The sequence below is a fragment of the Thunnus albacares genome, chromosome 22 (genome assembly GCF_914725855.1).
Source record: "Thunnus albacares chromosome 22, fThuAlb1.1, whole genome shotgun sequence".
NCBI lineage: Eukaryota > Metazoa > Chordata > Actinopteri > Scombriformes > Scombridae > Thunnus > Thunnus albacares.
In genome coordinates, this window is record NC_058127.1 from 21,554,935 (window position 1) to 21,570,469 (window position 15,535).

At 37.5% G+C, this 15,535-nt stretch overlaps 1 protein-coding gene and 1 long non-coding RNA gene across 3 annotated transcripts; both read left to right on the top strand.

Annotated features, from left to right (window-relative positions):
• The first annotated feature begins 466 nt into the window (after positions 1-466).
• On the top strand, positions 467-15,027 carry LOC122973286. 2 transcript variants are annotated; one of them, XM_044340694.1, is made up of 6 exons: positions 467-1,519; positions 1,673-2,014; positions 2,197-2,241; positions 14,050-14,169; positions 14,354-14,385; positions 14,820-15,027. In XM_044340694.1, the coding sequence occupies exons 1-6, from the start codon at positions 1,474-1,476 to the stop codon at positions 14,919-14,921; spliced, it is 687 nt and encodes a 228-aa protein (XP_044196629.1). In that variant the 5' UTR covers positions 467-1,473; the 3' UTR covers positions 14,922-15,027. The 2 variants fall into 2 exon arrangements, with proteins under 2 accessions (XP_044196629.1, XP_044196628.1); XM_044340693.1 differs by lacking the exons at positions 467-1,519; positions 1,673-2,014; positions 2,197-2,241 and adding exons at positions 12,932-13,199; positions 13,353-13,694; positions 13,877-13,921.
• Positions 2,387-3,012, top strand: LOC122973308. The gene is made up of 3 exons (XR_006399970.1): positions 2,387-2,489; positions 2,638-2,672; positions 2,791-3,012. It is a non-coding gene; the product is annotated as an uncharacterized LOC122973308 (long non-coding RNA).
• Positions 15,028-15,535: the final 508 nt, after the last annotated feature.

Genomic DNA, 15,535 nt, shown 5'->3' on the forward strand with positions numbered 1-15,535 from the left:
AGTGTGCGAGTGAAAATCATGAGTCGCTCGTTTATCTGAAATTTTAGCAGCGGCGCTCATAATTTTACTGATGAATGAATATAGAGGAAACACTGATGATGCCTCTGAACTCACAAATCTGTGAGAAAGTCTAAAAAGAAAAAGTGACACCGGCCTTGTTGCTTTGCTCGTGAGGATAAAACACAATCTGCAGCTGTATTTGTACAGATGTTTTGGAGAAACAAAGTGTAGAAATAACCAGCAGACGACAAACAGCAACAGTAAAGTCTAAACCACAGGAAGACTGGTTTTCAGCCATAACCACAAACATCCAAGTCTAGTTAAAAGTTACCAGTATATATCAACTCCTGACTATATTTCACTACTCCACTCATTACTTTATACAAACTGACTAATTGACCTTCACAGTTTCTTTCACACTTGTTGAAATATACAAACTCATATTTACACAACCAGATATGAAGCATGTACTTTGTGAAATTTAGATGAAAGCGCTCAACAATAACGGGTCCTGAAAAATGTTCTCAGGATTTTCTTGCTCCCAATCTTTTTATTGTTTATTTCATTAGAACATGACTGACAATGTTTAGGCCACAGTTAGTTTCACAGGTTACAGAACAACAATATTAATGACAGTAAAAGAAGAAATGTTGAATGAGAATATTAAAAACAATTAAAAATGATAAGTGCACTCAAGGTTTGTATTCAGCTCTGAGAAGAAATCAGAGATAACAACAACATGGAGAGCATGTCAGCACTCACTGTTTAGTCTTGGAGCAGCTATAATGTGTAATGATATAATAGAAAAAACACAAACAGCAAGAAACTGGATATTGAGGTAAATATCTCAGTGTTTCCCCAATATTCATTCAGCAGCGCCACACTGCCGTAGTGTAGCTCTGTTTAGGAACAGGGCAGTGTGTAATGTGTGTGTGTGTGTGGTGAGTGTGTAAATGAGCGTGTGTACTTGAGCGAGTGCAGAGAGAGAGAGGCAGAAAAGTGACAGTGAATGCGAGCGGAGCAGATGAAAAGGTTAGCAGTAACTTGTCAGTCTGGCAGTAAATAAATAAATGCTGCAGCTTCTCAAGACAAAGAAAAGACTCGTCTTCCAAATCGTTGTCGTGGAAATGTGTCTTCTGAGTTTTTCATCAGCCATCACAACCCTTCACCCCCCACCGCCCCAAAGCAATCAACCTAGGGGAAACACTCTTATTCAATATATCTTTGTTCACTATATTGTATGTAATTTGGCTTGAAGATTATTTATTATTAAATCACATTGTCTGAAAAATAACTTTGTCTCGTTCTCATTGAGGCCAAACATCTGCATCAAGATGCTTTTCCTGAAAGCATTAATGTCAGTTTGAGGAACAAGACAAGCAACAAGAAAACAGCCCGCCTCTTTATGTTGAGATCAACCTTCCTGGGTCACACATCAAGTACGGACATTGCAGAGCTTCAGTCATACACACCATGAAGACCTTTACCTTGATAACTGCTTTAAGTCTCTGCAGCATTAGTGAGTATTGGCTTTGAATTAGTCTCAACTTCATTACAAATGTTGTTATTCTATGTTCAGCCGACACGATTGAAACTTATATACTCACTGTTAAATTCATTAAGAGGTATCGTTTATCTTCCTGTAACAACTTGTCTCTGCTGTGTGTTTCAGGCTGGATCTCTGTCTCAGTGTCTGAGTCTCAGGTTGTGGAGGTCCAGTCTGGCCAAGAAGTCACACTGCAGTGTCCCGATAGATTAAAATATGACTCTGTAACTTTCTGGCTGAGACTTGTCAACAGAACCAAGATCTACTGTATCTCTGTTAAGGTCAGGTTTGACAGTGAAGTTGAATTCTGTGATGGCTTTCAGAAGGGAAAATTTGAAATGAGCTCCAACATCTCTACTGTCTCTCTGAACATCAAACAAGTGGATTCATCAGACTCTGGACTGTATTTCTGTGGATTCTACACAAGTGCACGTCTACGTTTCAGTGAGAGACATTTAAAAGTTAAAGGTAAGATTAATGTTAAGTCTTGTATTTTGTTTGGTCATTTATGTTTATATTGTTAATATATTTCATAATTATTATCTAATATCTACATATGCAACAAAGTGACAGTTTAAACATTACCAAACAATGATTGTGATGCAAATCTCTCAAAATCAAGACTAAATGTATCTTCATTTCATTAAAAGGCAGTGATGATGGATCACATGATGACGTGGACGACACATCTAAAAGTAAGATTTGCAGATGTAGAAATGCAGATTGTCAAACATTTGAAAATCAAACATCTCTGCTTGATTTGTTTTTCATCTCAAGTCACTTCTGGTAGTAATTTAGTCTGATTTAATGATCTTTCTTGTAGAATATGAGTGTGAGTCTGATGGAATAACAAAGTTGACGAGTGTGATCCTGGCTGGTCTGACTGTTTTCCTTGTAATGGTCATCACTGGTCAGATGGTTAAAGTCAGGAAACTTAAGACAGGTACTTTATGAGAATTACTCAAACTAAACACTTATGGAAATGTTCAGTAGTGTCAGTATGATGAAAAAATAGAACATTTCTTGTAGCCAAAATGTGATGACAGCAAACTTTCTATTAACTGATCAGATGTATTGTCTCTGTCACTCAGCTGCGACTGAAGGACAGAATTCACTAGTGAACAAGGTAAATCCACTTTTGTGTTTGATCATTTCAAAGGTTGTAGAATCATCACAAGTCAATAGTGTTTTTCTCACAAACTCAGCTATTTGACATGTAGAACTGCATGTACTTTTATTTACAGAATCTGGACTCTGATCAGCTGAAGGACACAGCACTGACTTTGTATTCAACAACAATAAGAAGCAGGAGGCCTGCATCACAGAGAGAAGTGGACACTCATGTTATTTATGCTGCCAGCAGACAGACAAGAAGAAACAACAGCAACAGCTCAGAGTGAAACTAATGCTTCATTAATCTGCTGCTGGAGTATTGTGAGGGTAGCGATACACACCATCAACTTATCCAAAAATGATGTCAAATCATCTAAACAAGTTTGATTCATACAAAATTGTGTTGTGTGTTGTTGAGTTAAGCACCTGATGAAAATCATTTTTAATTCTTTAATGTATTGTTTGTGTGTGTTTTGTTATTTCTGCAAATAAATAAAGTGAGCTAAATGTTTTCATTCTCATCTCTCTCAAAGTCTCTTTCTTGATTATTTTATCTGCCTCAGATGGAGATCTGACAGCAAAAGAATGTGATTGGTGTTTGATGGAGGAGGAGCCAGTAAGGACATTGATGACTGTCCACATTCTCTTATAGAGAGAGTTACATGCAACAGTGGAGGAGTGAGTGAGGTACACATAATATCACAGTGTAGTCAGAGCACAACTGACCTGAAATTCAAGAAACCTGTTCAGTCAAAACTGTGTATTTAACTGTGTAGTTAACTGTGTGACTTTCTGCTGTCAAGTAGACTAAATGATCAGCTTCTACAGAACATTTATAAAAACCTTTTTGCAAAACTTACAACCATCAAAGTGAAAACTGGATATTTAAACTGATGTTGATGTACTAAATGTCTGAATTCAAATATGTATTTTAAAAGGTCGTATTTATAAATATAATTATATGTGGCTCCCACCTGCCCCTTGTTGCACTTTACACTGTGGTGACAAACAGCTCTGTCTGTATTAGTGACATATCTGTATATGTATCTTAACACTTCTGACAAACTTGCACCACTGTTTTATCTTCACATGATCTATAAGCAACTTGTGACACAGTTTGACACTGACAGCCTCATGTGAAAACATTCACTCTGCTCCAGACTGTACATCAGTGTTTCTCTCTACTTGGGCAGCCTGTCCAGATAGATTAAGACCTGTCCAGATAGATTAAGACCTGCCCAGGTACAGAAAATACAAATTGCATTTTTTTTCAATCAATGCACACAGATCCTCTCAAGACAAGGTGCATGTCAGGTGTGCGTGACACAGTGATTCATTTGGTACCTCAAATTCAAAGGAAGACTGGCAGCATCAAGTTTTTCTCAGGTACCATGTGGAGGAACTGGTTAAACACTCGTCCCTCTTTTTCCAGGTATCTGAAATAAAGTTCTGCTTATTGGCATATGATTTTTTTAATTCACCTTTCATCAGTTCCCACATTCATACCTCATATATATGTCAAGCTGTCGGCTTATGGAGACATAATTATTAAGCATCTTCCAAAAATAGCTTGTTTTACTATGATATGCTTTAGTGAGTGTGTGTGAAGATCAGTGATTCCATTACATACATATTCACAGCAGTACATCACTTAGCTGAGCCTCACTGTTGAGGTTCTAGAGGACGACGGCTGATCATGGTAAATGGTAAATGGACTGTACTTGTATAGCACCTTTCTAGTCTTCCGACCACTCAAAGCGCTTTTACACTACAAATCACATTCACCCATTCACACACATTCATAAGCTGAATGGGTACAGGGGCTACCATGCAAGGTCCCAACCTGCCTATCAGAGGAAACTAACCATTCACACACATTCATACACTGAGGGGTTAAGTATCTTGCCCAAGGACACATCGGAATGTGGACTGGAGGAGCTGGGAATCGAACCGCCGATCTTCCGATGAGTGGATGACCCGCTCTGCCTCCTGAGCCACAGCCGCCCCATTATCTGGACATTGTAGATGTTTCCAGTATAGCTGCCTACATGACATCCAGTGGTGTTCAGTCTGCCTCTGGTCTATACACATTATTGACATATTGTGAGGTTTTACTAGTATTGAGTCAGACAAAGATCAGTTGACAGCTGACACAGAACAAATCCAACAACATTCTTGATCAATGTTTTAACCAGAGCACATTACACTGATGTGATACATTTTTCATTAATGAGTAGTTTCAAATCTCTTACAAGTAATGTAAAGGATTCAGTTTTTAAATTCAGTATTGACACAGTTACTAATCCCAGTGATGCTCTTTTTACTCCTACATAGGAAGGTGGGATTGCTGTCTTACCAAGAATTGGATGGAGGATCAACATCATGTCTGTGTGCATTCAGTAGAGACAGATTGCTCCAGGTGTGTTGGCTTTGATGTGGCTTCAGCCTTTTCAATGAAAGGAGGAAAACACCTTTGGGTAAATCCAAACCTGTATATTGTGTCTCTTTAGCTGGCTAGCTGTTGCTATATTTGGGTTTCACCGGGGTTTGTTCAGATTTGGGAGGGGTGTGTGTGTAAATTCTATCATTCTTTAACTTTGGTTTGAACACTACGTAGCTAACATAACTTTTAGGATAACCATCTCGTGTCTGTTCAGACGATCATTTGGCATCAACACTCATTTTACAGAAAGCATTCACGTGGACAGTTTACGCAACAGTATGAGCAAGAAAAAATGGCCCCACCTCTTAAGTTGAGAGCACCCTTCCTGGAGCACAGTTTGATTACACACATTGCTGAGCTACAATCATACGCACCATGATGAACCTTACCTTGATAACAGCTTTCATTCTCTGCAGCATCAGTAAGTACTGCCACTACATTTCTCTCAACTTCACTGCTGCCAGAATTTAATGGTTTTTGCTCATTATTCAATTTATTAAGAGGTTTTGTTTTTCTTCCTATAACAACTAAATCTCTTGTTGTCTCTGCTGTGTGTTTCAGGCTGGATCTCTGTCTCACTTTCTGAGTCTCACACTGTGGAGGTCCAGTCTGGTGAAAACGTCACACTGCAGTGCACCACAATTTACAAAGGTGAAGCAACAATATCCTGGTTCAGACTGGTCAACAGAACCAAAGCCAGCTGTATCTCAACTATGATCAACTCTAAAACTGTTAAATACTGTGATGGAGTTCAAAATGGAAAATTTCAAATGAGCTCCAACATTTCCACAACCTCTCTCAACATTAAGGAAGTGGATTTATCTGACTCAGGGGTTTATTTCTGTGGATTTAACTTTAATGGACAGACATTTTTAAGTGTCATACATTTAAATGTTGAAGGTAAGATGTTATGAAATTTAGATTCTTCTCTTATGTCTTTCTATATGTGGCTATTTAATTATTGTCAAAACAAGATATTGATGCACATTTTTAATACAAAATAAAAATAAAATGTATCTTCATTTCATTAAAAGGCAGTGATGATGAATCATATGATGACATTGACAGAAAGTCTAAACGTAAGAGTCTCTTATAGATTTCATTGTGCAAAATTCATTTGTCCATTTTAATGTTCGTCATTTTTAGCTAGAAAAGGAGAAACAGTTTGATTAAAGATCTTTCTTGTGGCAGAGTCTGATGCAACAACAAAGCTGATGGGTGTGATCTTGGTGATCTTGGGCAGTCTGTTTGTTCTCCACACTACGGTCATCATTGGTCTGGTTGTTAAAAACAGAAAACTTCAAAGAGGTAATGTTTCGATCTTGTATTTGGTTTATAGTTTTTTTCACAAATTCTTTAAAGTTGTGTGAATATTTTGGAAGAATACTAAATTTCATGTTTGCCAAAAACAGAATAACAGTAAAGTTTTAGAATAATGACGGTCAATTAACTGATTAGATACATTGTCTCTTTCATTTGGCAGCTAATGAAGAAAAGAATCGACAACAGAGTGAGGTGAATCATGTTTTATCATTTACTTTACAAGTAAAGTTTGATCATTTACTTGTATTTGTTTTATAATTTAAGATCATGTACAGCCATTGTTTTGTTTTTCTCTTCATTTCCACTTGTTAAGGTGACTGACTGTAAATACTTTTATTTACAGAATCTGGGCTCTGATGACCTGAACTATGCAGCAGTAACTTTCGGTCCAAAAGCAAAAAGAAGAGCGGTGGAGCCAAATGTTGTGTATGCTGCCACCAGATAGACTCAAGAAACAAGAAAAGCTCTTCAGAGGGGAACTGATGCTTTTTCATGTGAATCTGCACTTGTGTTTTTATGTGTTTTTGTGTGTTTGGTGGACAGGAGACCATCACTTTGGCAGAAAAAAAGATGCATAACAGTTGCATCTTCTTTCTAGTGCTGAGTTTTATTTCATATCACTCTTGTAAAGATGTTATTACAGCACATCAATACAGAAACTTAAGCTTTAAATGTTGACTTAATATAGACTGTATGCACAGTACATACAGTATGTCGCTGTGTCTATAGTGGTACGTGGAAGAAAATAGTCTACAGCTAACATCCAGGTGTGTTTTTTTAGCATGTAACATGTATTTATGCTCTCAGTCGTCCATCCTGCCACTTTCAAGTGTAACAAACAGTACTGTCTGTGTCAGTCTAAAAGAGACATCTCAACCACAGCAAGAATGGCCTTCAGCTCTGCACTATTTTCTCCAGTGTGTTACTTTCACAATGTAGCAACAACCACAAAACACACCAAATAAAACTGCTACTACATTTTGTTTTATCTGACTTCTGAAGAACTGTGTTGGTAAAAGGTGCAGCACTTGAAGACATTGAAAAAACAGAGAACTCTTCAGTGCTGAGGTTCCTTCCAAAAACAATAAGAAGCAGGAGGCCAGCAGCAGAGAGAGAGGAGGAAACTCATGTTGTTTATGCTGCCACTAGATAGACTCAGGAAGCAACTGGAACTGCAGCTCTGATGCTTTATCATATTATTCTGTGGTTGTTCTCACATGTAGGTGGTGAATACAAGCAACCAAAAAAATAAAAAATAGTTTTTTTGTATTTTCATGCTTGTGTTTTTCTTTTTCTTTTCTAAGCCAAAGTCTTTGTCTTTTTTATTTCATCTGTCTACAATCTTAATGTGACAATTAAAAGAGCAGAAAGGACACTGATGACGGTCAAACTTAGTTACAGAGAGAGTACGATAGGGAGGGTGGGTGACACATCACTTGTTAGACAGGAAGAGACAGCACAGTGTAGTCAGAGCTGATATGAAGTAAAAATCAAGAGATATCCAGAGTCAAAGCTACAAATAAAGCAGTGAAACCTTCCACAGACATCAAAGGCCTCGCTGTATTCAAAGATAGAGAGTAATGCTACTTTTAAACATCTAAGCATAACTACTATACTGAGAGATCATTACTGAATAGAAATACATTGAATGGCTATTGGAGAAAACAATAGTATTATAACTTTAATGTGACTGAATTACAAGATTTAGCCTACTTGTTTGGAAGAAAGACATTTTAAAAAAAACTTTAATTATGTACAGATTTAAGGATGATACCTGACAAACTCAGCTACAGCATCTAAGATACAACACATGACTGTGTGAACTCTTATGTACAAAATGTGAGCTCAGATGACCTGAACTATGTAGCCCATCCAAAGACAAAAGAAAAATTGCAGGTCTGCATCAGAGAGAGAGCTGGAGCTGAATGTTGTGTTTGCTGCTGCCACCAGATTCAGGAAGCTACTGGATGTGTGAGTTTAGAATATGCTTTGTCATATTAATTGCAGGGCAGGAATTATGCCACGGCCAAACAACCAGTGCCGTGGATGCCCCAGAGTGTGGCCGTAATGCCCCTTCTAAAATTAACTACCCCCATGGCCAGTTTAGCGTGCCCTGTTTTGAACTGGCCATTGTTCCCTTAAAAGAAAGTTGCGTACTTCCTCATTCAAAACTACATGCAACGCAGCAAATAAACACTCTCAATGTTTCCCAGTGTCTCAATCATCATGCTGGACATCAACAGTGGCTCAAGATTTCTCCCATCCCGCAAATATATGTGTAACGTCAACGTAAACATTAACAGTTAACCCTTTAGCTTACATTAGCTAAAACATTATGTGATAAGCACAGGCAGCTAAACACTGTACAGTGTAAGTATTCATACACGTTGTGTTTTAAAGTTAGTCACACACTCTCCTGCCAGGCTCTTGGAAGCGGTCAAAATGATTTTCTCTGGCAGTTACTATTAATAAGACTGTCTGTGACAGTGGCAACAGCCCATAATGCAACACTCTGTGTAGACGTCAGTTTTACATTGGTACTTTATCCATTGAAAAAGAATATCTGATGTTGTGAACAAGACTTTAGTGCAGTGTGTATGCAAATGAACCTGTAGACCGACATGCATAACCAGTCAAAAATATTCTCAGCAGTTAACCGTTGACATCCTAACCAGGATATTGCTGTTGGCTAACTATGAACATACATAGAGTTTGTAAGTTGCTGTGAGATCTGACGGGTTGCTACTTTTTCAGTGTGATGCAACATTAACACAAACACACACACACACACACACACACACACACACACACACACACACACACACATTTCTCTGTAAGCAGACGGTCACTTCTCAGTTAAGACAGATCAGCAGAGTCTGCCGGCTGTTACATGACTGGCAGCTCTCATCCGAGTCTCTCCTTGAGACGTTTCTCATCAGTGTGTTTAATGTTTAACGTTTAAAAAAGTGTTTTAAGCATTTTTATACAGTCTATGGTTTTAAGTCATTTTTGTGACTGCTCCTATGATCTCAGACTCAAATGCTAATAGTTGCACACGTGTGGAAACTTGTTCAGATTCATTTTCATCACCCTTAGCCCATTTATAGACTTAATTTTATCATTAAAATATAACAATAACAATTAATATAATGAATTGTTCACATTTTGAAAAAAATCAATCAGGCAGCATTTTGTGGAAAAGTCAAACATTCAGTGTACAGTTTTAATAAACTCAATACTGTTTTTCAATTCACTGACTACTAATTGTTGACTGTGTACTGTTTTATCTTTACACAATATAATTATCACTTATTGTTGTTGCACCATTGGTTTTGGCCTTGCAATGCCCCAATAAATTTGTAATTATCAAAGGCCAAAGTGGCCTTGCCCTAAAAATGACTTAATTCCAGGCCTCTAATTGGCTGATGTGTTTTCATATGTGAGTGGTAAGTAGGAGCAGTTGACATCACTTTGTCTAGAATCTCATTTTAATTATGTTCTGGTTGACTTTTGATTCTCTCGTGCTTCTTTCTCTCTTGCTCTCAGTCTCAGTGTCTTTTTATCTTGTTTGTCTTCATCTTATTCTTCAGACAGAAAAAAGAAAAAAGGTGAGAACTTGTGCTGCCAGCAGATAAACTCAGAGAGGAACTGATGCTTTATCACAGTAATCTGATGTGTGTTTGTGTGTGGGCAGTGGGTGGAAGGACTCACTGTGAAAAAATGATCAATAAATTAAAAGTTTGCATTTTATTGCTTATGTTTCTTTCAATCCTTCTCTGTTAAAGTCTTTCTTATTCTGTCTGCCTCTGATCCTAATCTGAGAGAAACGACAGCATGTTAGATGTTTGATGGAGGAGGAGCCAGAAAAGGACACTGATGACTGTCAAATCTCCTTATAGGGAGAGTCAGATGGTCTGCAAGAAGGGAGGAGTGAGTGAGGTAAACGTCACTTGTTTGACAGGAAGTACAGCACAGTGTGGTCTCAAGTGAACATCATGGGTCATGAAACTAAATTTGTTTAACCTCTTGATCTCTACTAATGTACAAACAATCTCAACAAGACTATATTTTCCTCTATTTGGCTCAATATATTATTATTTCTACATTTCAGAAATGTCTCCATTATGTACTGACACAGTGAATAAGTATAGTAACTGTGCAGACATGCAACAAGTCTTGTGCACCCTGCCCCTGTCATTTTCCATTGTGGTAAAAGTATGAACCAGCCAAAACAAAACCACAGCAAGACTGGCCTTTAGCTCTCTGCTGTAAAACCACATGCAATTAAAACTGTTCCTCTTTCACACAACTTGTTTTCTTCTTAACGTGAAGATATTTTGGTGATGTATCTGTTGAGATGTAATCAGTTAAAATACCATCAAGTATAAATCCATCTCATCTCAAACCGTCACGTTCTTTACAGACCACAGTAACTGAACTATTAAGTACAACATTGAGAGAGCTATTTACTGTCACATGTTGCTGGAAAGTGCTGAATTTAGGTTGTGTTTTTTCTTCCTATATCAGATCAGCCTCTGAGTTTCAGACTGTGGAGGTCCAGCTTGGTGAAGAAGACTCTCTGCTGTGCTCCAACTTTTCCACTTCTTCCTCTCACATATTCTGGTTTAGACTGGTCAACAGAAACAAGCCCTGTTGTATTTCCTCTCTGTACAATTATATTGAGCCTGCTTCTTTCTGTAATGGGGTTCAAAAAGGAACATTTGAAATGGCATTCAATATCTACATTTGATTTTTCAAAATCAGGCTTATGAATCTATCTGACACTGGGTTGTATTTTTGTTGATTCTCCATAATCAAATATCCAGTAATAGTCAGTGCAACATATTTAAAGGCATATTATGCAGGATTTTCCTAAAACAAACAATGTATAGACTCATACTAAAGTAATGACTCTCAATCATCACTTATGACCCAGTGGAGGTGTGTGAATTCTTCTGGGCGTCAGCCTTTGGGCAGTGGGTGTGTAGCCCCCAGCCAATAACAGCACGCAGGGTGTGAGGTCAGAACACTATAAAAATGTAATGAACAGGTTACATTGCTGTGTTTTTTTATGTGTTTCAGAGTCTCCGATGCTTCTCCATCTCTCTTCTCTGCTGTGTTTCGTTTGAGCGACACACACACACACACATGCAGAGCAGAGAGGCCACAACAGACAGCATGAAGCTGCACTTCGGCTTGTTAATGATGAGTTTTGTTGCCTTTTTATTTTTCCCTTCACTTGTCAAAAATCTTGCTATTATCTTGTCCTTTGGACACTGATGACTACACAGAGTATAGAGAGAGTTGAAGTCTTTCACAGTGGAGACAACACAGTGTGGTCTGAACACATTATGATGCTTCTGAACTCACAAATCTGTGAGAAAGTCTAAAAAGAAAAAGTGACACTGGCCTTGTTGCTTTGCTCGTGAGGATAAAACACAATCTGCAGCTGTATTTGTACAGATGTTTTGGAGAAACAAAGTGTAGAAATAACCAGCAGACGACAAGCAGCAACAGTAAAGTCTAAACCACAGGGAGACTGGTTTTCAGCCATAACCACAAACATCCAAGTCTAGTTAAAAGTTACCAGTATATATCAACTCCTGACTATATTTCACTACTCCACTCATTACTTTATACAAACTGACTAATTGACCTTCACAGTTTCTTTCAGACTTGTTGAAATATACAAACTCATATTTACACAACCAGATATGAAGCATGTACTTTGTGAAATTTAGATGAAAGCACTCGACAATAACGGGTCCTGAAAAATGTTCTCAGGATTTTCTTGCTCCCAATCTTTTTATTGTTTATTTCATTAGAAGATGACTGACAATGTTTAGGCCACAGTTAGTTTCACAGGTTACAGAACAACAATATTAATGACAGTAAAAGAAGAAATGTTGAATGAGAATATTAAAAACAATTAAAAATGATAAGTGCACTCAAGGTTTGTATTCAGCTCTGAGAAGAAATCAGAGATAACAACAACATGGAGAGCATGTCAGCACTCACTGTTTAGTCTTGGAGCAGCTATAATGTGTAATGATATAATAGAAAAAACACAAACAGCAAGAAACTGGATATTGAGGTAAATATCTCAGTGTTTCCCCAATATTCATTCAGCAGCGCCACACTGCCGTAGTGTAGCTCTGTTTAGGAATAGGGCAGTGTGTAATGTGTGTGTGTGTGTGGTGAGTGTGTAAATGAGCGTGTGTACTTGAGCGAGTGCAGAGAGAGAGAGGCAGAAAAGTGACGGTGAATGCGAGCAGAGCAGATGAAAAGGTTAGCAGTAACTTGTCAGTCTGGCAGTAAATAAATAAATGCTGCAGCTTCTCAAGACAAAGAAAAGACTCGTCTTCCAAATCGTTGTCGTGGAAATGTGTCTTCTGAGTTTTTCATCAGCCATCACAACCCTTCACCCCCCACCGCCCCAAAGCAATCAACCTAGGGGAAACACTCCTATTCAATATATCTTTGTTCACTATATTGTATGTAATTTGGCTTGAAGATTATTTATTATTAAATCACATTGCCTGAAAAATAACTTTGTCTCGTTCTCATTGAGGCAAACATCTGCATCAAGATGCTTTTCCTGAAAGCTTTAATGTCAGTTTGAGGAACAGGACAAGCAACAAGAAAACAGCCCGCCTCTTTATGTTGAGATCAACCTTCCTGGGTCACACATCAAGTACGGACATTGCAGAGCTTCAGTCATACGCACCATGAAGACCTTTACCTTGATAACTGCTTTAAGTCTCTGCAGCATTAGTGAGTATTGGCTTTGAATTAGTCTCAACTTCATTACAAATGTTGTTATTCTATGTTCAGCCGACACAATTGAAACTTATATACTCACTGTTATATTCATTAAGAGGTATCGTTTATCTTCCTGTAACAACTTGTCTCTGCTGTGTGTTTCAGGCTGGATCTCTGTCTCAGTGTCTGAGTCTCAGGTTGTGGAGGTTCAGTCTGGTCAAGAAGTCACACTGCAGTGCACCAATATATCAAAACATGAGTCTATAACTTTCTGGCTGAGACTTGTCAACAGAACCAAGATCAACTGTATCTCTGTTAAGATCAGGTTTGACAGTGAAGCTGAACTCTGTGATGGCTTTCAGAAGGGAAAATTTGAAATGAGCTCCAACATCTCTACTGTCTCTCTGAACATCACACAAGTGGATTCATCAGACTCTGGACTGTATTTCTGTGGATTCTACACAAGTGCACGTTATGTTTTCAGTGAGATATATTTAAAAGTTAAAGGTAAGATTATTGTTAAGTCTTGTATTTTGTTTGGTCATTTATGTTTATATTGTTAATATATTTCATAATTATTATCTAATATCTACATATGTAACAAAGTGACAGTTTAAACATTACCAAACAATGATTGTGATGCAAATCTCTCAAAATCAAGACTAAATGTATCTTCATTTCATTAAAAGGCAGTGATGATGGATCACATGATGACGTGGACGACACATCTAAAAGTAAGATTTGCAGATGTAGAAATGCAGATTGTCAAACATTTGAAAATGAAACATCTCTGCTTGATTTGTTTTTCATCTCAAGTCACTTCTGGTAGTAATTTAGTCTGATTTAATGATCTTTCTTGTAGAATGTGAGTGTGAGTCTGATGGAATAACAAAGTTGACGAGTGTGATCCTGGCTGGTCTGACTGTTTTCCTTGTAATGGTCATCATTGGTCTGCTGCTTAAAATCAGGAAACTTAAGACAGGTACTTTTTCAAAGTTACTGTGTGTGTCTAATAATTGGTTTTGTTGCTACTGGACATTCTCTTCAAGTGTTGACAATATGGAGGAAATAAATGAAACGTCTTGCTTGAAAAATGTAATAACAGCAATATTTTAGAACAATGACTGTCAAATAACTGATCAGATGTAATTGTCTCTGTCACTTAGCTGAAGAAGAACAGAATCCACAACCAAGTGAGGTGAATCCTACTTTTACATTTACTTTGATATATTGTATGACAGAGCAAGAAACAGCCAGACCTATTAGCTGAAATGATCTTGTTGCAGTATCACAGTTCATGTTGGCTGATGAGTAAGAAATAAGCAAAATAAGCAAGAAATTCAAATATAAAAATGCCAAAGATATGTGTCATTTAGAAACAGTGTCTTCTTTACATAATGTGTCCATCAGAGAGCACAAACAAGTTTATGTTTCAACTGTAAAATGTTTTCCTTCATACACATCTTCACTAAATGTCACAATCCTTTAAAAAAAAATCAAGGCATCATGGTGTTCATGACAATTGGCCAAATATCAATATTGGTATCGGCCTCAAAGAACCAGTATCTAAATTGTATTTTATTTCAATCTTATCAAGTCACCACATTAAGACTGTAAATACTCTTTTTACAGAATCAGGCCTCTGATGAGCTGAACTACGCTGCAGTCACATTTCAAGCAAAAAGAAAAAGAAAGGTGGTGGAGCCAAATGTAGTGTATGCTGCCACCAGATAGACTCAGGAAACAACTGGAACTGATGCTTCATCATATTAATCTGCTTTGGGGCTTTTGTGTGCTGTTGTTACTGAGAGGAATAACATCTCTTGCCAACAAAAAAATCTCATTTTGCAATAAAGATCATTTTCAATCACTGTCCTATTGCAGAGCTTTAATTCTCAGCATTTTCTTTCTCACAGTCAAAGTTTATTTTGTAAAAACATATGATTTGTGTTTGATGGAGGAGGAGCCAGTGAGAACACTAATGATTGTCCACATTCTCTTATAGAGAGAGTTACATGCAACAGTGGAGGAGTGAGTGAGGTACACATAATATCACAGTGTAGTCAGAGCACAACTGACCTGAAAGTCAAGAGACCTGTTCAGTCAAAACTGTGTAGTTAACTGTGTATTTAACTGTGTAGTTAACTGTGTGACTTTCTGCTGTCAAGTAGACTAAATGATCAGCTTCTACAGAACATTTATAAAAACCTTTTTGCAAAACTTACAACCATCAAAGTGAAAACTGGATATTTAAACTGATGTTGATGTACTAAATGTCTGAATTCAAATATGTATTTTAAAAGGTCGTATTTATAAATATAATTATATGTGGCTCCCACCTGCCCCTT